The sequence below is a fragment of the Grampus griseus genome, assembly GCF_964374135.1.
Source record: "Grampus griseus genome assembly, chromosome: 11".
Lineage (NCBI taxonomy): Eukaryota > Metazoa > Chordata > Mammalia > Artiodactyla > Delphinidae > Grampus > Grampus griseus.
The window spans coordinates 18,786,364-18,813,839 of record NC_139005.1 but is presented as its reverse complement, the minus strand read 5'-3'; the positions used below and the strand labels follow the sequence as shown (position 1 = coordinate 18,813,839).

Here is a 27,476-nt window from a genome sequence, read left to right as displayed (position 1 = left end):
CAATAGTCCCTTCATCTGATTTTGAATAGTTAAGTATTTTTGTTACATTCAAATAGCTACCAAAGTTCCATGGTGGCAAAGGGGATTTTTATATGATCCCTGTAATTATAAAGAGATTTTCTTAGTGAGTGAAGTGCCTCATTTATGCACCTCTCCTGAAAAAAAAATAAAATAAAAACGCCATCGTAGTAAATCTTACATATGTAGCAATAGCGAAAAAATGGAAAAATCAGTACAACCGGAAATCGTAGTAAGAAATAGGAATACAGCAAAATGCCACAAATCCAATTTAGAATAAAATTTAGCACAGAGTCCTGTTTTCATGTCCACACACCTGGTCTGTATAGCCAAAGGGGAAAAGTAGGTTGAATAGTTATTGTGGGATTGTGCTAAGAACCTTAGACCTTGTAGCTTAGCTGCAAATAGGCTCAGCTTCTGTGTTGGACTATGCAAGCGGGTCTATAGCGGCTTTCTGGTGTACTCTAAGTAGTTTGAAATGTTGCATTTTTAAATTTTATAAGCTATATGTTAAGTTTTAAATATATATATGTTTTCATATATATATAAATTCAAGATTATCTTTTTATTTTCATTACTCCCTATAATGTTCATTGTTATATGCTTTCTTGTCTGGAAGAAGAATGGGTAGAGTTAGAGTTTGTATTTGCTGGGGAAATGTGTTAAGCATTTGAAAAGCCTCTAGGTTTATAATTGGAAAAAGTTTGGAAATCAGGTATAATCCTCCCTGTAGTTTTTCTTCGGCCCCAGTTCCTCCATCTCCATAATATATTCTAGTTGAATTACAGATGGTTTCTCAATACTGTGTTAAATCTATGAGAAATAGTTCAACTGTCTTTTTACTTACGACATGAAGTTCTACATACTACTCTCTTCTTCCTCATTTTATTTTCAATTACTTCTCTTCCCCTGTTTTTGATTCATTCTAAGCATCTTCTACATTTAGCCTTTACTTCAGTACTCTCTAATACTGTCTGCACCCTAGGTGCATTATGAGTACCAGGATGATAGGAGAAAATTGTCACAAAGGAGGTCTTGTTTTACCTATGTTTAAATGCTTCATCCTTCAGTGTAGTGATAGGGGAGAGAAGTCATCTCAGTTAAACTAACATGTATGGAATATCTCTTATGTATGAAATACATTGGATGCAAATATGAAAAGGACACAGGTTTATCCTTTGAGACTTCACAGTCTCAGAAAATGGATATGCATTTAAATCCTAATTAAGGCTTTGATAATATTGTGGTGAGTGTTACAGATGGAGGGGTTTATGATATGTTATGGGAGTTTATGGGGGAAGAACAACATTTTCTGACTGAAGGGGAAAAGGAAACTGCTGAGCAGATGGTTCCAGAGCAGTGCTACTCAAACTGTGGTCTGTGCTTCATCAAGAAAGTCTTGTTATGGAAAGAACATCAGCTGAACTAAACTTAAGAGTGCTTAGTGATAGAATTGATTTCTGTTTGGGGACAGCTCACTATCTTGTGTGGACTGGGACTTTGAGGACCACCCTTCTAACGCGTCCAGTATACATGTGCAAATCACAGTAAATCAGGAGTGAGTTCGCTTAATTTCAAGTGTGGGGCAGTGGGGTAGTTCTTGGAGGGGTTTCGCTGAGAGGGTGAAAGTGAAGAAAGGCTTTCTAAAAACTAAGACAGTTAGGCTGAGTTTTGAAGGATAGCTATGATTTGAAAAGGCAAGATGAGGCAGAGAGGAATGGAGGGGAAGGAGATATTCCAAGCAGAGCAAAAGAAAAGAGCTCAGAAAAGGGAACAGATCTAGGTATGGTTGTGGAAGCTTGTAGTGTACAATGTACTACTGTTTGTATCTTTTCAGGGAATTTCTAGATATGTGTGTGGAACAGTGGGCAAATAGGTTATCTGATTAGAGTGTGCTTTCAAGGAATCTAGTAAAAAGGAAATAACATTTATCAAAAAGTAAATATGGGCTAGGAATTGTGCTAAACATTTATATTTGTCGAGTCATGTAATGTTTACAACCTCTGCAAACACAGTATCATTATTCCCATTTTGTTGATATGGGTACCAAAGTGGAGAGAATAAAATAAAGTCACAAGTCCAGTAAGAATGGGACTGACTCAAAAGACCACGTTTTAAGGGGAGAAAGTTGCAAAGGTAGATTAATGGCAAATTGTAAGGGGTCTTGAATGCTATCAGAAGTTTGGAGTTTATAATCTGTAATTGTTGGGGAGCTATGAAAGGTTATAGATGCATAAATGGCTTTATAAACATCCTACTTCATGAATTAAACATTAACTTATGATTTAGGTTAGACTCTAAATGTGTGCCTTAGGGAAGAAAGTGAAAAAGTCTAATCCTGATTTGTTTCCAGACTAAAGCAGAATTGAACAGGGTTTAGTCTGGGATGGAGTGGGAATGAGGGGCGATGGATACCCTTGTTTAAGCAAAGTGGAGATGGATACCCTTGTTTAAGCAAAGTCTTCAAATATTTTGGCCAGTAATTGGCTGATTTGTAGTTTAGAGAAACACATAAAGTGTCAAGTAAGTTCTGTGAAATAAGACCAACAATTTTTTCCTTTGTTCTGTATCAGGGAAAAAAAAATGCTACTGAGGATTGGATTATACAGAGATTGCAGTAGGCCTGTGAAGGGTATGAGAAAGGACCAGGAGTATCCATATATACTTTTCTTCCTCAAATATGAAAAAAATAATTTTCACTTGCTTCAAAGTACTTGTAATACGTTTTCTTCCCAGCCTTAACATTATTCTGCCAGACCAGTCAGAATGTGGCAAAATCAGGTGAATAATTGAGTTTAGACAGTTAAAGACTGAAGGTAAGACAATTACGTACTGTGTTTTTATATATTTATCACTCAGAGACCTATAGAATTTCAAACCTGGCCTTAGATCTTAGAGGTCTTTTATTCCACAGCTCTCATTTTGATATAGGAAAATTAAAGTTCATAGAGGTTAAGAGACTTGCTTATGCTCAAAAGTGGTGATTTTTGCTCCACTCCCGTGTGACTGGGAATGATGGTGCAACTTTAAAGAGGGAAAACAAAAAGTGAGCCCAGAGCAACAGCCGGTTTGGGTGACAGAGTTCTGAATTCACATTTATGTATGTTCGGTTTGATGTACTGAGATATTTAGGTGAAAACAGACTATTGGAAATGTATCATTGAAACTTCCCTGCCAAGAGATAGGAACGTGAAAATTACCTGCATAGACACAATATTTCAAATTGTGAATTTAAGAAGAGTCGTTTATTCCCCAAAATATATTAAGCATTTACAATTCCCCAAGGAAGTAAACTTAAGCCAGATTTTAAAGCTTGAAGTTAGTTTGAAAGAGGCAGAGAAGTGAAAATAAGGAGTGTGTGACCTAGAGAAAGCAAGGAGTTAAATTATAGTTATATTGCTAAGTGGAGTGGAGAGTGATGATACCTAAGTTTGTGTATTATCCAAAGGAGTTCTTAATTTTTTTCTGAAAGCTGGGTGGAAGCCACTGAAAGATCTTCAGTGCACAATGTCAAGATCGGATCCCTAAGACAGAGAGTTTAGAAAAAAACGTAGGAAGTTATGATGGCTGTTGAATACATTTTAGAGGATTTAAGGTCATAACACACAATGCCTGGGAAAAGAATGAACAGCAGAGGGTGGGCCATCAGAAATCTAGGCAAAGAACTGTCAGCAGTCTCAAATATTTTGAAGAAGTCATGAAATATGTTGCCTTTGACTATTGGAAGATCATTTGTAGTCCCTCCAGGACCCAGGATAATGCTTTTCAAAAAGTAGGCGTTTGGTTAACAAATTTTGTGTGCATGCCTCATTGATGTATGTGAGGGGGGAGGTGGATGAGTGTTTAAATTGTTATTTAGGAGTTTGACAAAACTTCTTAAATTCATTTGGAAATAAAAGTTAAACAAATTGAAATGTAAGATGTAGCCAATTAAAAATAGTAAAGAAAGTGGAATATGTCAACAAAGTACATTATGAAACCAAACGGGCCTATTAGAAATGCTGTATGGGGGGCTTCCCTGGTGGCGCAGTGGTTAAGAATCTGCCTGCCAATGTAGGGGACACGGGTTCGAGCCCTGGTCTGGGAAGATCCCACATGCCGCGGAGCAACTAAGCCCGTGAGCCACAACTACTGAGCCTGCGCGTCTGGAGCCTGTGCTCCACAACGGGAGAGGCCGTGACAGTGAGAGGCCCGCACACCGTGATGAAGAGTGGCCTCTGCTCGCCGCAACTGGAGAAAGCCCTTGCACAGAAACAAAGACCCAACACAGCCAAAAATAAATAAATAAATTTATAAAAAAAAAAAAAAAAGAAATGCTGTATGGGATTGAGAGATGACATATATGAAAGTAAAACAAACTTTGACTAGAAAATTAGATTAAGGTTAGTAAAGTTAGAGCAATTACATGTTTTCAGCCCAATGAGAGGCTGTATAGCATGATAGTTAGACACAAAATTAAAGGAGTCAGAGAGATATGAGTTCAAATTACTTATTATTTAACTTGAAGTACCGGGCTTAAACTCAGTATCTGTAAAAGCAGAGGTAACATTTCCTTCCTAAGTCTGTTAGGAATGATCAAAGTAATAGCCTCCTAAAAATGCCAGTGTAGTTATTGGCTTATTAATAAGTTTTGTTAAGTGGTGCTCTTGTTATTTTTCTAAGAATATGCCTTCAGGTTCTGAACGAAATCAAAGGTTAATTACGGTAAATAAAGAACATTGTAATAAAAACACATTAAATGGAAGAATTATCCTCATGCAATACTGCAATCAGAGTGGTATGTAAGATGGCCGTGTAAAAACTCACAGTTATTCAAATTGTCAAGTTTTGGAATTGACACCCAAGTGAAGTGGTGAAAGCTTCATCGTTTGGGTCATTTTAAACTAGATTCTACCACACTCAAGGAATCCTGTGGTCAAATTCTTATCCTTTCCACCAGTTGCATAGTTCTTCCAGGCACAGACCTGCTATTGACTTCCCTGTTTCCATGCACAAAGCTGCTATTCACTTCCAGGAAAATTGGTGGCTCTGTGGAATTGGATAAGAATTTGGCCTACAATGAGCGATTTGAATGAATGAATTAAGAATTGGCAAGAAAATACAGACATATGCCACATTTACTTGGTACATTCACGCTTCAAGAGAACTCAGGTAGCACGTAAATTCTGTGTAAAAAGCCAGAGATTTTCAGCAGGACCCTATTACAAAGGCAGCCTAAATCTTTTCTGTGTATTTTTGTCATATTTAAAGAACAAGACAAAAATATCATATTTAATTACTGGTTATTGGAATGCCTCTTCTGCTAAGAGTCTCTTTTGATAAAGTCATGTATAGCACTTACTATTTACAGAGCTGCTATCAGAGGACAAGACTAACAGTCATTATAGGCTAATTTAATATGTGGATTTACTAACTTTTTTTCAGATACACTGTTTTTTTTAAGCCGGTCTTCATTAGCTTGACTGATACTGGACTACTTGCAAATTAAGTGTTATCCTTTGGTTTTTGTAGGCAAAATACAACCAAGGTGTATGGGGACTCACTAGCGTGCCGGCATTAAAGTGGAGAGAGTCTGAATCTTCTCCTATTTTCAGGAGTAGACAGATTTCTTCTCTTGATATTATTGCTTATGCAATTTTCAGTTCCAGAGACATCGGGCCTTTAAAAAGGCAGAGATCTTACATTTTTGACAGCTTCTCCCTTCCACTGATTGAAACAATAAAAATAAACCTGAAGCTGTCGGAATGGCCTCTGTGTATAATGTCATTTGCATGTGATTTCCTTTGCTCCTCTAGATAATTGAATTTATTCAGGCAATTTATTTTTTAAATGTGTAGTCTCTGTGAATGGAAACATCTTAACTAAAGACACCTTTTATTTCCTGTTAATGAAATATATACATGTATGTGTATACTTCTTTCTGTTAGAACCAAGGGAATAGAAGAAGAACAATGGAGACACCAAACATGTACTGGAAAAAAACTAATTAAAGAGATGAAGTGTGACTCTTGTAACCAAATATTCTCTCTTTGTGTTCACCCCCTGTCTATGTTCAAGGTCTCTGGGTGCTCAATGGGAGCTTTTAAATTATCTTTCCCTGTTTGTTGTTGCTAAGTATAATGAATGGATAGCCAAAGGACTTTTGTAAGAAGCTACTGTTTGTATAATCTCAGAGTTGGTAAGCATAGCAATACCTGGTTGCTTCCCATCCTGAGACTAATAAATTTCAGGCTTAAAGAGGATGACTATTTAAATCGAACTCTATTATGCAAACAATGTAGCTTTATAACACAAATAAAACTTATATTTTCTCGGTATGGGGAATATAAAGAATATATGCCATTATTGTGGATTGATTTTTGTGGGTTATTGAGCATCAAACCGGAATCACTTGGGATATCAGAAATATCCAGGGATGTTCAGAAGTCAGGAATTCAAGTAGAATTGTAAAAGAGAATGCATCTGTCCAAAATCCAAAATTACTTACCTCCTCTTTATACTCTCTAGGATTTGGTGTAATACAATTTCATTTTTTATACATATATCCCAACAAGTTCCCTTGGTAGAATAATTTATTAATGGAAAACACCATCACTTGTAATTTATACCTGTGACCACAACTCAATGAAGCAATCACAGCAGTAAATTTCTGCAGAACTTTTTTGTTGTTGATGGTTTCATTTTTATTTTCCTCTCATTTTAACATCTATATGGCAAGAATTTTGGAGATTGAACATACAGTACCAAGAACTCAGCATTCTGAGAGTCCATGCATTGTAAATAAGGGAAAGATTTGTCAGTTTCCAATTTTCTCCTTATTTTTACAGTGCTATCTTTTTGTCAAACTTTAGTCTTACTTCCTAAAGTAATACGGAAAAATCCTTATTCTGACATTTTTATTCTAATTTCTCTGTTTTGCGTATTCTATAGGTGCTCATTATTGTTTCCATGTACCTGTTTTTCTTTAGAAAAGCGTTGTTCATCTTTCAGTATCTAATTATAAATAACAATAAAATTTCAAAAATGTACATGGTAAACCCGAGTCCCTGAAGGAGAAGGTGATACTCACTTATAACTGCCATTTTTAGACATACGTGAAGAGCACTAGGCCATTGCTCTTCTCCCTGTGTGGACGCTTTCTGAGAGTTCATGAACTGAAGTGTATTTAACCATTCACTTATGAAAATAATGGTTCATAACTCATCATTTTACTACCTTTATTTTTATAACCTGAACATTGTCTTTCAAGGTGCATCTACATTTGGATGTTCCACATACAGATTTAAAGATCTCAAAGAGGGAATTCCCCGGCGGTCCAGTGGTTAAGACTCCGCGCTTTCATTGCCAAGGGTGTGGGTTCGATCCCTGGTTGGGGAGCTAAGATCCCACAAGCTGCGCGGTGCGGCCAAAAAAGAGAAAAAAAAGATCTCAAATGGTAAACCCATCACTTGAGACCCGAGGGAGATTTTATGGCATCTATTATAGTGCTGGGGTCAAAAGTTAGGGCTAATGCTCAAGTTATAAACTAATTTAGTTATATTGAATTTATTAATTTTTTGTACATATACTGATTCTATTCTAACAGTCATCTCTGTTTGCTAACCATTCTGTTTTTGTCAATACTGTAATCATTATTTCAACCTCCCAAGCAACAACTGTATTTACTTTGACTCCTTATTTTCAAGTTATCTAATTTTATCATTATCTGCTGCAAATTGTCTCTAGGATTTGATGGTTCTTTTCAACTCTCACAACTACAATTTAGCAGAAAGCTTTTTATCATCACATATGTGGCACGGTAACAGTTTCCTATTCAGTGGAGATCTTTACTTTCTCTTCTACCCAAACCATTCTCCATACCACTGCTAGACTGATCTTCCTAGCAAATTACTTTGAGAGTTAACACTCAGTATAGAATCTAGAATAGTTCTCCTTTGTCTGTCAGGTCAAAGGTAAATAATTCTATTGGACTTTTATGACCCTTCATAAAATAACCCTACTATGGAAGTATAATCATTCTAATTTATTATTCTCCATTTCTTTGGGTTAAGCCACTACCTTCTTGCACGTGTGTGTGTGTGTGTGTGTGTGTGTGTGTGTGTGTGTGTTTACCCTATAAAATTTTCTGGATGATGCTTCTGGGAAGCAACGCTCTACATCTTTTCCTCTCTACCTATTCTTTCTAGAGTTAGATCAAAAGACTACCTATACATAAAGATTTAATAAATTCACTTAATATGTATTTATTAAACACTAATAATAGGGTCTGGGGTACCTGGTGAATAATCAGACACATTCCCTGCCTTCATATATGGTATAGAAAGAAAATTAAATAAATGATCCCAAAACAGTGTGCTGCTAAGTGGTATGTTAAAGAAGTTTCTACCTTCCTTTGATTTCCAGTGGTCTCTCTTTAAATTTCTTGTGCATGTATAATTTGCTGCTATACAATTTAGTATTTATTATAGTTGTTATGATTACTTATTGTTTCTTGTGTATTTTAAATGACTTGCAAATTTAATTTTCAACTCTGAGGAGAGCGAACCAGCTTGATTTTTTTATACCTTTAGCATCTCTTACAGAACCTGAATCAGTTGAGGAAGGCCGTATAACTTAATGATGACCAGCATGGATTTTAAAGTTAGATGATCTTGAGTTTAATGCCCCAATTTACCATTTCTTACTCTTACCTTGGGTAAATTACTCTTAGGAGCTTAATTTCCCCATCTGTTGAATAGGAATATAACAGTCTTTATGCAGTTTCTCTGAGAATTATTAAATGTAATATCCAAAAACTTTTAGAACAGGGCCTTTTAAGAACTCCAAGAGTGGTAGGTGTATTTTTACTGAAACATTTGTGAATTTAAACAGATTTTGTATATGTGGTCAGAAAAATGCCTAATAGTTTAGAAATATTATTAAAAGTCTTCAAAACTATAAGACTAAAATAACAATATTTTATATAGCATTACTCATATTAACTGCAAAAAAAAAAAAATCATGAGAACTGAAGCTTGTGCTTCTTGTATCTCAAATCACTGCTTAATGTCAATTCATGCTGAAGGTCCCTTTCAAAGAAAAAGTCCTGCTTTTGCTATATACAGAGTGCTCTATTGAAAGTCATAATTAATATAGAAAAACAGCTCTGTAACTTTTTTAAAAAATAGGAAGATGGGATTAGTGTAATGACATCACATTTGACTGACATTGCGCTATGAAATCAGCCTGATCCTGTGAGGAGACACTGCTGGTGAGGGGCTGTATTCAGGCGTGAATGGAGCACAGAGGAGGGAAGCTGGCCGAAAGAGAGTCAGTACTTGATCTCTCTTCCCTCATATTACTGCTGTTGTTCTGTATTTATAGTGTAAAGAAACCTAAAAATTTGCTTGCAAGAGAATCTAGTGGTGCTAATGTTCTCCTGAAGAAAAATTTTGATATGTCTGTCTCACAAGAAGAAAGAGAAATATAAAAGAGAAGTAGAAATATGGTATAATAAGTAATTGGTGTCATGTATTTATGAAAAATAATTCATTACTCTAATTTTTTTTCAGACTTTGACTTTAAAAAGTTTTATTTCGTAAAGAGGAGTAATTGAACATTCTTTCTTTGATCATTTTCCAGAGTTATCACTTTGTAAAGAACCATGAAACTGTGAAATTTGAAAATTGTGTATGCAACAGAGATATAAGCACACTCATGTCACATGACATTTTGTGAACTATTTTTTTTCCTTAAAAAAAGTTTGTATTAGGTTATCCTTAAAAATGGGCCACCTGAAAAAAAATTTTAATTATTCTTTAAAAAAATGATTCCATGGGTGCAGTTTGGTTTCAGCAGAAAGAGCTATGAAACTACTTGTATATGCATTTTCATGTTTTGATGGAGTGGGTAGGGGAAGGGATTTGTCTCCTCTTCTTCACTTTCCTGTTAAAGAGCCTGGCTTTTTCTTTATTTGTTTTTATATATTCTGTGTTTTGTTCATTGTTATCTCCTAATATTATGGGCTGAAGCATTCTCATTTTAACAAATACATAGTTCTTGCCACTTCTCAGTTACCATTTTATGAGTTTTGTAATTTGTAACGCATATATTAACTCATATAATCCCTTAACTAATACAACTCATTATTTTGTAATTTATAATACACTAACAACCCAATGAGGTAGATGATAGTATTATCCCCATTTTACAGTTGAAGAAACCTAGGCATAGGAAGATTAAATAACTTAGGGTCACACAGCTAGTGAATGTGGAACCAGGATTTAAACCACATCTGTTTGGCTTCAGATTCTCTGCCCTTAACTGTGAACATCATTATGCTGTCTCACAAGTTAGCACTCAAAATATTTTTATTACACGAATGAAAGAGAAAATTGAGTGAATGAATTACTTCTTATCCTTCAAAAAGTATTACTACTAAATTCTGGAGATCTGGTACTATATCATAGCACATATGAATTACTTATCGTTTATTATCCCATTTTTAGATGAAGAAACTGAGTTTTGATATGTTGAGATAGCTTGTCCCAGATGAATAAATGACAGACCCTGGATGTGAGCCCAACATTCTGACTTCTGACTCCAGTTTGCTTCACCATTGCTGCTTTGCTGACATCATATTTTACTGCATGGGGTGGGGTGGGGGGTGTCACAGTTTATTTCACTTATGACAGAACATGTAGTCAGTTTCCAGTTATAAATGATGCTAGCAAACACTTAGCTTACTAACTTTACCAAGATCTGTTCTGTATGAGAAACTGTACTCATTGCTCTGTGGGGTAAAAAGAATTCAGTTCCCAAACAGATCACAATTTGAGGAATTCCTCAAGTATCATTTCTTTCTTCAGACTCAGAGTGAATAGGTATTTAGTTAAGTTTATTAACAACTACAGTAGAAATGTTCTGAAGGCTTCTTAGGAAAATGACAGGTGAATTATTATATATAATTAGTGGCTAGTTTTTCTTTACTTCTTAAAATATTATTACATAATCCACAATGCTAGTGTTAAATGGGAGTGTTTTGATGTGTAGTCTAATTTTTGTTTAGAAACATCTTATTGTTGACCTTTGGGCCCGCAGGGAAGCGATCATCAAATGTCTTAAAGTGTTTTTGCTAGATGTTTAAACAGAAGTAAGTACAGCACACAAATCAGCAGGAAGATGAGGCTGTCACAGCACAAAATTTTCTTTGTTTTACAGGTTCTATTAGTTAATGTATTAGAATTCTCTAAATGCCACTTTTGCTTATTAAGTGGTTTTGAGAGCACATGAAAACATACGTTTTATTCTTGAATGCAGCATTTCTGAGATTCTTAGTAAATGTGGTTCTGGAAAAACAACCATTAGACACTTCTGCCCATGTAGCACCCACATGCAAATGAAGATATTTTCCAAAACTGTTTTTCCTGTTTGTACAATCTCTTATTAAATCAGAAAATTTGCCTTTAAATTTCTGTTTCACTCACTGGAATTAAATTAGATGGCAAATATGACATTGGTTTAAAAACACAAAGGAAACATACTATCATTGTTTTATTTCATATTATAAATGAGATTAAACTATTAATAAGTTCAAACCAAATTTTAGTACATTTCTGAAAATAATCTATTTCCACAATGCTACGTTGACATGAATCTCAGATTCTTTAATCTATACAGTTAGTATGAAACCAGCAAACCTACGCCTGTTTCAGTATGTGCCAAAATGGCTATTAAAAAAAGTTGTCAGGGCTTCCCTGGTGGCACAGTGGTTGGGAATCCGCCTGCCAGTGCAGGGGACACGGGTTCGTGCCCCGGTTTGGGAGGATCCCACATGCCGCAGAGCGGCTGGGCCCGTGAGCCATGGCCGCTGAGCCTGCACGTCCGGAGCCTGTGCTCCGCAACGGGAGAGGCCACAACAGTGAGAGGCCCGCGTACCACACACACACAAAAAAATTAGAACTGAGCAGGGTATGGAATATGGAACTTTCCATAGATCATAGAGCAAAAAATGTACAGTACATATTTGAGTATTATGGGATTTCTACCCATTTTTTTGTGATGATTAAATGATTGTAAGGATTTAGAGCACTAATTTTCAGGGAATTTCTATAATCTCATAAAATGTTGAAATATATAAAATATAATCTTTCCTTAAAAGCTGACTTTGGATTCCTATGCCTACGTTGCAAGTGATCTAGAGTAGGCCGGTACAGCCAAGTCTAACACACCCCCCTCAGGGAGCTTTAAAAAAAACGCATATACGTAACTTGCTGGTCTCATCCCTAGACAGATTTATGAACCACTCATCTAATATCTGGAATTTCAATCAGTTTACCTTGTAGTCATTTAAGCACTAAGAATTGTTGATCTTATAAAACTCAGTAAGTTTTACAAATGTGTTATTGGTGGCTTTTTCCAATATAGAAAGGTGAACAGTTGTGATGAGCTCTGTCTATAGATGACTGACAGTAACTCAAGCAAAACTGTCTCTGTCAATTTTTCATTTATTTAAATCAGTGAATCTAAGTATGCGTTAGACAGCTCTTTTTTAGGAAAAGTTTAGAAAAGATTTTAAATCCGACAACATTAACACCAACAGTAATCACAACCATAATAGACACCCTTCAGAGATCTGCCTATAAGTGTTGACTTTTGTTGTATAAATCTTGGGAACTGACCATATCCTGTTACCAGAATATTGAATTTGATCATGTTAATCAAAGAAAGACTCTTAGTGTTCCCCAGTGAGCTTTTTGAGGTGTTGGGTTTTGCCTCATGTATCCTTCCTCGTATGTTTACATCCTGCTTTCAGGAAAATTCCTATTTGAAATTTAATAGATATGACTTCTCAAAACGGTAACATTCATTTATAAAAGTAACAATTTGTTCTGCCTTCCATTTCAGATTTATATGTGCATTATCACAAAGTAATTTCTGAGTAAGAAGGCAATGATTGCCCTTAGTAATGTACTGTTTTCTTCAATGTGTTTATTATTCTTTATAATTAAAATATTGATCTCTGTCTAAATGTTTATCTTAGGAACAGTAAAATTTCAAGTTATTGACATACATGCTTCTATGTTTATCTGAATAAAACATCAATAAAATCTATAGTTTGAGGCTCTTTTTACATATAATAACTGATCATTTTGAAATCATCTAATTGTATATATTAATGAGTTTATAATCCTTTTCACATTTCGGTCAGAGCTTCTTAACCTGGAACCCAGGGTTTATAGGAGTTACTAGGGGATTTCATTGAGGAAGTTCATAGTTGGAACTATGAGAGTAGAAAATGAACTCTCTAAAATTATATGTAAAATTATGTGTGCAATTGCATGAGTGTTTGCCTGTATGCATGTGCATTTGAGTTTTGGAGGGCATCTCTAGCTACATCAAGAGATCTATAATCCAAAAGGAGTAAGCGTTAGTGGTTTGAGGTTTCATGCAGAAGTATAATGAAAAATTATTTTAACCAAAAAAACATTAAAAATAGTTTTTATACAATCATTATGTATTTTTTTCTATTACTAAATGAAATTTGGCATCTCCTAGTTTGACAGAATAGGTTACAGGTAGTGCAATTTAGTTTCAAAATGGATATCTGTGATAACATATTTTTATCCAATTTTTAAAGAATTTAAGGAATAACTGCATAATATAGCTTTTAAAAATTCAGATATAATTGACATATAGCATTATATTAGTTTCAGGTGTACAACATAGTGACTTGCTATTGGTATATATTGCAAAATGATCACCACAGTAAGCCTAATTAACACCCATCGCCTAAGTTACAAATTTTTTTTCTGTTGTGATGAGAACTTTTAAGATTTACTCTCTTAGCAACTTTCAGATAGAGACTATAAAATTATTAACTATGGTTACCATGCTGGACATTACATCCCATGCCTGTTGCTGGAAGAACATGACCATGTCAAAACTTGTTTGGCACCAAAACACTTTCTCTGTGGATCTGTAGTTCATTTTGTGCTGCGTCTATGCAATACCAAAATTAATGAACTTGCATTAATGAGAATTTAGTTAAAGATAGTCCAGATCTTCTGTACTGTTTCTTCTAAGCTCAAAACTTTATTGAACTAGAAAGAATGCTAGAGGTGGCCACACATTCTATAAAGATAGATTAAAAATCATAAACTACTGAGCACCATTATTTTGATTAGCCACTTAGACCTCAAATGTATATGTTTGGTTTATGTAACTATTTAAATCGTAAGGTTCATTTTTGTGGAATATAGTATAAACCAATGTGTATTTGGATGGAGAGAGCTTTATAAGCCTACAATACTGCTGGGTTAATTAATTTCAGGACATTTACATCACTTCTTTAGGAGTTGAACATATTGGGGTGAAAGCCTCTCTTTTTCATACTTAATTATTAAGAAGAAGCAGATCTTGTTCACCCATATCATTGATAGATATAGACATAGTTAAAGGTTTCTTGGGTGTTTGTTTGTTTTTTGTCTTTTAAGAGTAGGGTAGTATTAGCACTGTGGTTGAGAACCAGGGCTCTGGAAGCCAAGAGAATGGAGTTGATTATCTACTTTATGTTTTATTAGTCACATGATCTCAGGCATTTACTTCAGTCTGTGTGCCTCAGTTTCTCCATCTCTGAAGTGCAAATCATAATTAGGCTTGCCATGAGAATTAACTGAATTAATGCATATATGGCAGTTTAAACAACGCCTGACACAAAGTAAATATTCAATAAATATTGTCTGTCATTCTTAGTGATTATAGTCTGATAGACTGACTATTAAATGTAGTGTTTTTACTACCCTGTGTGGATTTAATTTCAGTTTATAGGACCGAAAAATACACATGATGATGTATTTCTTGAGTCTAGAAGTCAAGAATGAAATGTCATTTGGGCAATAAAAGGAAGATACATATTTGATTGAGTCGCATATTATCTCTTTTATTCAAATGAATTAATTCTTCTTAGTCACCAAATTATCTAAAATTTGAATATTAAGGTGTTCATAGAAAAATACTATCTATAGAATTAATAAGAATGCATTTTTAAAAAGATATTTTGATGAGGGTAGATACATGGATACATTAGGCAGACCCCTTCCTTTATCTCATGGTTGCAAAGGTGACAAAGAGAGCAAGGTGAGGTAAAGCTTGTTCAAGAAACACGGACTTCCCTGGCGGTCCAGTGGTTAAGACTCTGCACTTCCACTGCAGGGGGCATTGGGTTCGACCCCTGGTTGGGGAACTAAGATCCCACATGCTGTGTGGCGTGGCCAAAAAAAAAAAAAAAAAGTATACCGGAGATTATTAACCTCATTCTAAAAGTTTGGAACACACTTTTATCATTAGACTTTAAAAGTTACACATCACAGTTCCAAGAGCTCTTCTGCAAAATACTGAAGCTTGTTCTTAGAGTTCACAAAACTTAATTAAATATATATTGCTGGCCTGGACCACTGCTGCATTTGTTAGCGGACTCTTTGAACGTTCAGCTCCCAGGAAAATGAACGGAAATGTGCAGTCATTATTTCAGGGATGGTAAATGCAGTCCCAGGGAAGAAACTGAAAACCATAGGACTTCGTTGACCGAAGACTGTGCCAGCACTACATAACAGGCCATTGGCCATGCAGATGGACAGTGGAGCCCCACACTGAAACATCTGTTAACTACATAAAACTGTTAAAGGGATTAACACTGCCAGAGGCTGAAATGTAATCAGACAGGTGAAACAGTGATAAGATAAATATTCCTGCTTGAAATAAAAGTAATGCTCATTAATTTATTTTTATATTGCTGTGGTAACTGAGTTTAGAATTCTTGTGAAATATGTTAAACTCTTCACAATATATCCTTTCTCTTTGCAAGGTGTAGAAAATTAGAGAGATGCAAAATGGGATATTATTTTATTTTACTTTAATTTGAAATTTTTTCTGATATTTTAATAGACTTCATTGCATATAATTTGGGTGTCATTCTCTGTACAGATGATGCTACAGAAAAATGTGTGTAATTTGCACTTATGGCAAGCGAAGCTCAGTTGCCAAATTCTTATTTGTAAAGTATATCATCATATAATGTAAAAACAGAGTATAAAATATAAATGTTTAAAGTGAAGCTAAAATTGGGATGTTTCTGCTTTTGACCTTGGAAATAAAGGAGAAGAAAGATCTGTGGAAAATAAATACAGCAGTTTTGCTGTATTCTGGTTTGCACATTAAACTGAGCTAATGTTTATTATGGGTCATTCATAAAAACATTCCTTAGTTTACTGAATGAATTTGTGATTGCCCCTTTCAGAGGTGTCTGTGTGTGTATGTATTTGTGTTTAAGTGTTTGCTTGTATTTATGTGTCGGTTTTAAATAAATAATTACAAAAGTGTACTTTCACTTAGCCTGCAGGGGCTTATAATTATTACATTATGCATATTGATTTCTAAATTCAAGTACGTTATAAGCTAAGAGTCATCTATGAAGGTATTGTCTATAGAGCGTTCAGTCAAGAAACAGTGATTGTAAGAGGCATATTCTGTTTTTAGGAAATGGAAACCATTTGGGGTTTAGAATTATCCTGAAAATTCTTTTCGCACACATTTTTTACTTTTGCTTTTCCCACATTGACTCGATTCCACCCAACAAACTGATGTTTATACCATAGCTAATGTCCCTGTACTCACTGATATCCTTTGACAAAAATCATATGAACAAGTTATGATTACATTTGTGTTGACATCTCTATTTTTCATATATTTTAAACAATTAGAATGACAGTTTTATCAAGTAATTTTAATCTAGTCAAAAATATTAGCATTATTTTTTAAAGATTAAATATCAAATCAGTGTGATTTGTCATTTTTCTGGGGTCAACAGATCCTCATTAACATGTCTTAAATAGAGGACAAATGTGTAAACACGGGCATAAGCTATTATACTGAATATTAAATATGCACACGCTCATATATATTTTATTGGAAACTTTTAATGCTGTAGAATTAAGAAATAAACCTGGGGAAGACTAACTTCCTCAAAGATGTTAGGATACAGATTTATTTTTAAGAAAAGCTCTGCTTTGTGGCAAGTCAAAGGATTATGGAGGTAAGAGATTATACAAGGAAAACCTTTAAGAAAATAAATTTTTCTTTGTCATTTCAATATCATTTCTTTTGAAAAGTTCTGATAAAACAATTTAGTGCTGCTTATACAAAATATACCCCTGATATTACACAAATTGCCGAAGTTCTACTAGAAATTATGGGAAGAATAATGCCAAAAGGAACACCAGAAGTATGTTTACCTTTTAGAATTATAGAATAAGTTCTTTTCATACATGTACACAATTATGAAGAGGCAAAGTCTGCAAGAAACTTCATTTTTCAGGGCAAATGAGGCTTAAAGTGCGAAACAGCAAAGAGTATCATCAGAAACAGTGCTTCAGATAACAAATGGAATTGGAAATATCTTCTGCATAAGCAGAAATGAATTTACAGTATACTTCTCTGATGTCAGAATAACTTGGGTGACTGCTGTCTTCTTAAAAGCATGAGAGGAAGGTGGAGAAGTAAAAGAGGACCCTCCTTTAATTAGGACTACCATAAAGAACAGGCAGCTGCTTAAAATTAAAAAGAAAATTAAATATTTGGAATGTTATTTGTTTAAACATTATAATATCATGAGAAGGTTTATTACAGATGACCACTACATTTAATGTTCATAGAAAAATCTAAGACTTTCAAACAAAAGCCAAAAATAGACAAAACTAATCAATATAGGCTTTGTAGAAAGGCTGCGTTGCCGTTTGAACTCAGTCTAAGGGAGAGAATCTTCTTATTTTTACTTCTCCTATGAATTGATCTTTGTCTCACTCTAGTGTCAACCTGTAAAGTTAATGTATGCTTTTTTGAAATTTCTTTATTCCTTTTGCTCCTGCAGAGTGATATTTTTCACCGTTGCAGCTGAATAAGCCATGTAATCAATTAAAATTAAAAAGCTTACTGAATTTTAAACAAATATATATATATATATTTTTTTTCTTTTGATTTCTCTTTCAGGAAGTTGATGGCAATAAAGTTATGTCTTCATTTGCCCCACACAACTCATCTACCTCACCTCAGAAGGCAGAAGAAGGTGGGCGACAGAGTGGCGAGTCCTTGTCTAGTACAGCCCTGGGGACTCCTGAGCGGCGCAAAGGCAGCTTAGCTGATGTTGTTGACACCTTGAAGCAGAGGAAGATGGAAGAGCTCATCAAAAATGAGCCAGAAGGTAAAGGATGGAAAAGAAAACAAACCTGATTTTAATGGTTTGATTTTAACTTCTAGCTCCCTTTTCTGACGCACTCTCAAGGTTAAATTGGAAGAAACCGAATGCAATGAAGATGCATAGTATTTTTTTTTTAGAAACATATTTATACGTCTAACCCCAATTTTATAAATCATTAATTTTTGTTATGATGTCTTCCTTATTTTCACACGAGTAAGTTGTGGTTGAGTAAAACTTAAGGTTCAAGAATACAAAGTGGCAGAAGAGCCCAGGACAGTCACCGCCTACCTGCCAGATATGTGCAGTCTAGTTTGTGCTTCCCCACCAGGGCCATTTTACAACTTTGTTACATTTTATAACCTTTATACACTAATGCATCTTAGACTGCCTAGGCAATTCGGTCTATTTTTTGTGTAGTCTAAAATTAGTATGGTTAGAACTATTGTGTATTTGAAAAGTAGTGATTCTCTTACTGTTAGCTCAGCTGAGGTTCCCAGTTTTTCAACTTCCAGGATGCCTTTCTTTTAAGATTTCATTTTCTAAATCTCTTTAATAGTTACAGATAGTCTCCTACAGGTGATAATGCTCATGGACTCATCTTAAAATGAAAGCAAACAAACTAGTAAAACGATTGATGCAAACTGTATAATTTATGAATAAGTGATAGTCATCCTTTATGTTACAGATGTTTACTAACTCCTGTTTAAAACCTATGTCCATCCTAAACACGGATGCCACGTTGCACACAAGAACATGCCTCCTATTTATTTCAGAGTCAGATGGAAAAGTAAAACAAACAAACATAAAACAGTGACATAAAAAGACATGCTTTACACCAAAAATATACTGCATTTATACTATTTAACACTATTTTTAACTGTTGTTAGGACACTGGTAAATTATATCTGGCACAAAATGTATGTTAACCAGTATTTGGAGTCATGTGGTAATTAAATATTTCTGGGTCTCTACCAGATGCATAGCTGGGACATGGATTTTAGTTAAAATTTATGTAATTCACATGATCTTACAGTTGGAAGGAATTTTGGAAATAATCTAGTCAGCCAAAGACTTTTTGGCTCTAATCTTCATGGAGATAAAAATGGAGTTTTGAGGAGGACCCACACAACCTTTTTCTTTTAATGTGCTGCATTTTTTTCTGATAGTAAAAATAGTATTTTCTTACTATAAGAGTTGTTTAAAAAAACAGAAAAATTAAAAGGAAGATAATAAAAATCACCCAGAATCATAGCTTTCTGGTATAACATCTTTATGATAGTTTTCTTTTTCTTTATTTTTGTATATGCTATTCATTTTGCATGATTAACTTTCTGCATTTAAAATTATTTTGCATCTTTTATGTTGTGATACAGCATTATTAACTAAAGTCCATAGTTTATTCAGATTTCTTTAGTTTTCACCGTGTGCTTTTTCTCTTCTAGGATGCCATCACATAACAGATTACATTTAGCTATTTAGTTCTCATGTCTCCTTGGGCTCCTTTTGGCTGCAACAGTTTCTCAGGCTGTTCTTGTTTTTGGTAACCTTGAAAATTTTGAGGAATACTGTTCAGATATATTGTAGAATGCCACTCTATTAGAATTTGTCTGGTGGTTTTCTCATAATTAAACTGGGACTGTGGGTTTGGGTAGAAAGACCACAGAAACCAAGTACCATTCTTGTCACATCACATCAAAAGTACATACTTACGATGTGATTTACGAATGTTGGTGTTGACCTTGATCATCTGGCTGATAACAGTGTTTGTCGGGTTTCTCCACTGTAAAGCCTCTCTGCCCCCTTTCTGTACCTTACTCTGTGGAAGGAGGGTGCTGTGTACAACCCACATTTAAGGAGTAGGGGACCTTGATCCCCATCCTTCACAGTGAATCATCGAGAAATTTATTTGTATTTATTCTTTATTGGAGATTTATCTCTTCTCTGTCATTTACTTATTCAATCACTTATTTATATCAGTATGAAGTCATGGATGTTTATTTTATACTTCGAGTTATAATACAGTTTTTTATTTTGTTAGTCACATTGTTCCAGCTTTGTTCATTGGAGGCTCCTTCTATTGTCACTTTGACGTACCACTGTGATGGTGGGTTTTTTCTTTTTTTTGAACACTTGTTTACTTTCTGGTACTATAAGATACTGCAGATTCATCTTGTATCTTTCCTTCTCCCAGTCCTAGAATAAGCCATTTCTCTAAGAAGCCCTGGTTCCTTTTATTGGAGAATGGTGTTAGAAAGCAAGATCTGGATATGAAGTGTGTTCTTTGCTGCTGAGGTGTCATTTCTTTTAGGGCCTTGGTATTCCCTCAGTGTTTCATGTGAGCTTCCTTCCAGGTGGGTGCACAGACTCTTAATTTGGAAGTATATGACAGGCTGAAGCCAAACGAATAATTCCTAACAGGAAAAAGGGCAGGAGACAGTGCTTGCCAGTTTGCTTAGCAGGAAACATTCAGAGGTACTGGGAATTAGGAGAAAATTAGCTACACAGGCAAAAGAACAGAGATAGAGCATCCATGGCAGAAAGAGTTGACACAAAGAAATATCGTTATGTATGTGGACATTAGACTGTTTTCATTATTGTATTTCCCACAGCTCTTTTTTTGTACTTTCCTTCCTACAAATATATTAAAAGCTCAGCTCAAGAGTGACTTGTTATTGAATAATACAAAGATATTGAGAAAATACAAAGATAGTCTTTATGGAAGACTGGCATATAGGTTGAACATGCCAAGCATCTAGAAGCCCGAGTCCCAGAAAGTTAGTTTTTGTATGAATACAAAACGACTTAAGATGGTGTTATGTTTACGTACACAAGATTCCTAGACATGCTTTGAGTACACAGAAATGTAAGTAGACTCACAGTTACTTATTTATTTACTTACTTACAATTGAAGCATAGGTGATTTACAGTGTGTTAGTTTCTGGTGTACAGCAAAGGGATTCAGTTATGCTTATTTATAATATTCTTTTCCATTATGGTTTATCACAGGATATTAAATACAGCTCCCTGTGCTATCCAGTAGGACCTTGCTGTTTATCTATTTTATGTACACTACTTTGTATCTGATAATCCCAAACTCCTAATTACCCCTCTCCCACCCCCTTTCCCCTTTGGTAAGTTTGTTTTCTGTATCTATGAGTCTGTTTCTCTTTTGCAAATAAGTTCATTTGTGTCATTTTATAGATTCCACATGTAAGTGATGTCCTATGGTATTTGTCTTTCTCTTTCTGACTGACTTCACTAAGTGTGATAATCTCTAGATCCATACATGTTGCTGCAAATGGCATTATTTCATTCTTGTTTATAGCTGAGTACTATTCCACTGTATATATGTATATACCCCATCTTCTTTATCCATTCGTCTGTCAGTGGACGTTTAGGTTGCTTCCATGTCTTGGCTATTTTAAATAGCACTGCTATGAACATTGAGGTGCATATATCTTTTCAAATTAGAATTTTCTCCAGATACATGCACAGGAGTGGGATTGCTGGACCATACGGCAACTCAATTTTTAGTTTTCTGAGGAACCTCCATACTGTTTTCCATAGTGACTGCACCAACTCACATTCCCACCAATGGAGGGTTCCCTTTTCTCCACACCCTCTATAGCATTTATTATTTGTAGACTTTCTAATTATGGCCATTCTGATTGGTGTGAAGTGGTACCTCATGGTAGTTTTGATTTGCATTTCTCTAATATTAGTGATGTTGAGCATCTTTTCATGTGCCTATTGGCCATCTGTATGTCTTCTTTGGAGAAATTAGACTCACTTTTATTGATGAAGAAATTTGCTCTTGTAAGAATATTTAGTAACTGCAACTATTGGGAGTATTATCAAGGAGCAATTTATGTATCTGAGTAAAGTGATGATCTTAATCACCAAGAAAAAAATAATAACACGGCAGAAAATTGTATCATAGAAAAGGAATAGAGTGTTAAAGGAAATTTCTTTCTATTTTTTTTTAACTGCAAAAAGAGAAAAAGGGAGAAATATATCTAGGAAGATATGTGATAGGCTCCACAGCAAGTGGGAAGTTACATTCTAAATATTCTGATTCTTATTATCTCTATTTTCAGATGAGGAAACTGATGTTGAATATGTCACAGGGTGACTGTTGGGGTCGTTATTCAAACTGATTAAAAAACTCCACTAATTAAAGGGTATGGTTAGACATGAGAATGGACACCAAAACCTGACATTAGCCAAACATCAGGACAGTGACATTGCATACAGTACGAACAAATGATCTGTAGTTCTGTGATGTACTATAACCTCAAAAGAATAAAATACCTAGGAATAAATTTAATGAAAAAGTACAAAACAGTGTTATAGTTCTGTGATGAGGGCAGTAATATGGGGATGAGGTGAGTAGGGAGAGAGTGAATGGAACTAAATGTTAAGCTGACAGATATCTGCTACGGAAAAATCTTTTCTTCCCTCAAGCTATGTTTTCCATTGTTTTTCAAAGGCCATTAAAATGAACAGCAGGTTGTGATGAAAATTTCATTAAGCCCCAGCTAAATCGTTATGAGAGTGCCATATTCATGCCTTTGCTTCCTCTGATGGGGGGGGGAATGCAGATTTCAATAGAAGGTCCGTATTATTTCCGACCTTATCCCTGCCAACAGTAAACTAGCAGAAATTCAGAAGTTAGAAGAGAGTGGTGTGTCGTACAAAAGGAGGCCACCGAGGTAAAATGGTTAGAAAGAAAATAAGATTTGCATATGGGCCAAAGAAAAAATGGCTCTTTTATTCGAGCTAGCTTATCTTTTCAAGCAATTAATTAAAATATTTTAAAAGTTATAAATAGAAAATATATTTATATACTTTTGTTTGTATCTTTTTGCTCCATCAGAATTTTTGTCTGTCATTACTTTAAAAGTTCTGGTGCTGAAGATTCTCATTTGTCCAGTGACACTTTAACTGATGTGGAACCTGCCAAAGTTCATAGTGAATTTTCAGTTTGAAATGTCTGACCTATGTAACATATATTTTATATTTGGTAGTAACTATGCTGTATCAGTTGTTTTTTTTAACTATTAGACTTAGGAGTTAAGAATGACGAGCTTTAATATCATAATATGTGATACATTATTCCTGTATCAAGGCCTTGAATAAATGATATGTATTTGGTTGTTTGCATATATTAAGTGCATATCATGTGTTAATGATAGTGTTAAGTACTTTATATGAAATAGTTTATTTAATCTTTGCATAAACCTCATAACCAGGGCTATTATGTATAGCTATTCCAGTTTCAGGAAATGCCATACACATGAACTAAATATTCTGTTTCTTATTATCTCCATTTTCAGATGAGGAAACTGATGATTAAATATGTCACGGGGTGACTGTCGGGTCATCATTCAAACTGAAGTCAACCTTAAGCTAAAATTCATGCCCTTAACCACTACTTACACTGTTTTTTCTAATTAGGGATTTTGCCAGTAATAGTTTAATGTTAACACATTAATACATGTGTCCCTAAATTCCTATGAAATATTGAATAAGAAAGTAGTATTCCATAATTTTCTGCTAAAGTAAATTTCAGATTCCTCAATGGTGATCAAATTTCCAGAAAGCTTTAATTGAAAATCAGCTCAGTTTAAACTGTTTGATTTTAAAGTGTTAAAAAAAAAATGCCTTGGAAGATATGTTAAGAAAAACTTGTTTTAGAAGAATGTCTGGGAGCAAATTAGTTTGGCATAATAAAAATTCGGAATTGGAATGAAATGTAGACACATTTTAGCCCTCTCTCCTCATTGAGAGAGAGACAGAGAGAACTGAGGTAGATCACACAGCAAGTTAGTGTTAAAGCTAGAATGAGAATCCAGTGCACATCCTACAGGTCCAGGTGCCTTTTTTCTCCAGTTCAGTTATGTCATACCTTCTGGTATTCTTTACTCTCTCTGTCTTGATTTTTTTAGAAATAATGTCATCACCCCATCTTAGTTTTAAAGAGTATATCATTGATCATTAAATTAAATCTGAACAAATCTAAGATAACCAGCTATCTTAATTTAACTAATAAAGCCAAGATAGATGGGTATCCACAAATGTCCTGTGTTCTCAAGTTCCAGGTAGCTAGGGACTGTAGTCTGTAACTACAGATCAGCCTTTAAATTTAGGCGTCAGATCCAGACTTTGATTTTCATTCAAACCTTAGGCTCAGAACAGTGCAGGTACAAGTAATTTTTACCTTGATGAGAACTTTATATATCTCATTTAAAATAGAATCCTTTTAGATACAAGATTGTAACAGGCTTCATATTTTAACTTTTCTATATTAATGTCTATAGTACTCCTATGTCACTTTGGAATGACCTTTTCAGCTTATTTATATCTCTTCCTCCTAGAAACACAACAAACAACACCTTTTCTTCATTCCCATCCCCTCAATCTGTAATTCTGTTCCTCATTTCTCCAAGTCCAAGTTGCTAGAAAGAGTTATTTACACTCACTGCATTAACTTTTTCATCTTTTTAAGAACTGTTACTTGCCTCCCTCCATTGTTAGTTACTTAACTGTATTGTGACTGTCCACTTATTTGTCAAGTTTCTTCCCCTGTATTAAATGCCTTAAGGGTGAGGATAGTGCACATACTAAATATTTAAAATATTTGTTGAAAGGACGTTTATACTGCTTCAGTGTTACCCTGCTGTCTTGGGAAAAGGAGAGGAAAGACCTTAATAAATACATGACCCTTCTGCCAGATGTTATGTGAGCTACCTCATTTAATCCTCAGAAACTCCGAAGCTGGTATTATTACTTATCTTAAAAATTAAAAATCAAGTTTTAGTAACTTGTTCATGTTCTTGTCATATGGAGGAACTAGAATTAGAACGAACTTCTTTTCTTCCGCAAAACTACTTGGCATTGAACGCAAGACCTGACCCTTTAATCCCCTTAACATTACTTTCCACCATTCTCTAAGGTACATGTTCTCATGCTGTCTTTATTAAAGAAACTGCATGCAGTTCTCTCAACACTCTGTATTTTTAATACTACTCTGCCTTTTCATATGCAGTTTCCTCTGCCTTAAATATCATACCCTGTCTTATCCACCTAATGAATTTATATGCAACCTTTAAGACTCAACGCCTTCTCTGAACACCTTTGTCAGAATTTGGTTTAGTCTACACTGCTAACATAATTCATCCCTGTTAGTTCTGACCACATTACCATCATTGTTTATTTACCTGCTGTCTTCCACAGCTGTAAGTATGTGAACGTTGAAATGAGTTCTTGGTTTGATTATCTGTGTCTCTCCGCTTCCTAATAATGAACTTGATCCATAGTAGGTGATTGTGTTACCTGTGGATGACGGTCCACCCACTAATTGACATTTTTAGCCTTTGCTAACACTCCCCTAAAAATTGAGTAGATTTCATTGCTCGCCTTCTGTTTTTTATTTTTTTTTAAATTATTTATTTATTTTTGGCTGCATTGGCTCCTCGTTACTGCTCACAAGCTTTCTCTAGTTGTGGCAAGCTGGGGCTACTCTTTGTTGTGGTGTGAGGGCTTCTCATTGCAGTGGCTTCTCTTGTTGTGGAGCACGGGCTCTAGGCACGCGGGCTTCAGTAGTTGCAGCACATGGGCTCAGTAGTTGTAGCTCGCAGGCTCTACAGCGCAGGCTCAGCAGTTGTGGCCCATGGGCTTAGTTGCTCCGAGGCATGTGGGATCCTCCCGGAACAGGGATTGAACCCTTGTCCCCTGCATTGGCAGGTAGATTCCCAACCGCTGGGCCACCAGGGAAGTCCCCGCCTTCTGTTTTCACTGCCCTCTTTTCTCATGTCCTACTCAGTTAACCTCCCTACCTGTTTATCTCATTCATCTTGGCCTTTCCATCCTTCTTGTCATTATTGAATCTTTGAGATCATTACTTTAAATTCTTCCTGTGACTTAGAGGTTAAAGTATTGTCCCCGGTCACAAAGCTAGGTATTAAGATCCAGGATACAAAACTAGAATACACACGTAGCAAAAACTTTATATATTTTATGGTCACACTAATCTTTGAAATAACTGTAGTATTGCTAATATATTGGCATTATCTATGAATTTGTGGCCACAGATTACAATTTCCCCCCACTACTATGGGCAAAGTAAAAAGTGAATTGATCTGTGACTAATTTTCCAGAATTCGATGCTGTGAATGGTTCTTTAATAGTGTTTCATCATAATGGAGACCAGCACTCTTTTCTAGGACAGAGCTGGCATGGGAGAGAGAGTTATTATTTCTTACGATGAGCTCAAGATGCTAACAGGCTACAGTTGGATCTATCACTCCACCACCCCACCCCGCCCCCCCACAGTGCATCTCCGGAGGCCTGTAGTCAAAGAAAAGTAACTGACTCAACTCCTTCCTTGTTCCCTCCAGTCTTTCAGGGACTCTAAGATGTTCCCTCGAGGGGAGAGTTTCCAAACTCAGGATTCAGGAGTTCCTTCAGAGGGCTTATAAATCCTAGAAATTGTATGCAGAATGGGGAAAATATGTATATTTGTGCGTTTTTTGAGACCTAGTTCGTCGTTCTTATCTGACTTTCAAATCAATTCATGATGAAAAAGGGTAACTGCACTGAGTCAGGGTTTGAGTTGCAGTTCTGATTCTGTCACTGATTACTGTGTGTAAGATATATATCCATATAGTTTAGTCTCTGATCAGTTTTGAAGCATTAACTTACAAGTATTTAGCAATATTTGGGAATGCCATTGTATCTGTTTTGCCACATTTGAGGGAAATGCAGCTTTTAAATTTAAATAAGGATTTCTTTGCATTAAACTGAGCATCTACCTTATAATTTATATTATAAAAGACATTATATTTACCTTCCTTTAAATTGCTGTAGTAATTGTGTTAATGTAATAAATATCTGTCCTCTGTTGGCAAATCTAACTGCCCTACTTTCTTCAGAGGGTTGTTAAAGGAAACAAATGAGGTAATGCACATGAAAGTACTTTATAAATTATAACCAACTTGGAATTGTACCAGTTATTGTCATTACCACATCTTGGCTGGTTAGAAACATTGTTACTTTAGGCATACCAGAAACATTATATGGCTCTAGTGATGCTTTCCCAGGATACTTACATGTACTGAAAAATTCTGGTTCAGACCTGCAAAATTCTGGAAATTTAGGATATGTAATCCACAACAAAAACGACAAACCCAACATTCATAAAAATCCTAGGATAGCTAGTTGTTTT

General features: G+C 35.2%; 1 protein-coding gene across 1 annotated transcript in view; it reads left to right on the top strand.

Annotated features, from left to right (window-relative positions):
- The window catches only part of SOX5 (SRY-box transcription factor 5), a 395,723-nt gene that overhangs the window by 83,370 nt on the left and 284,877 nt on the right, over window positions 1–27,476 (top strand). Inside the window, exon 4 of the mRNA XM_082665854.1 lies at window positions 18,043–18,253. Within this exon, the coding sequence (XP_082521980.1) occupies window positions 18,043–18,253 (211 nt within the window). The remainder of the gene's footprint in view (window positions 1–18,042; window positions 18,254–27,476) is intronic.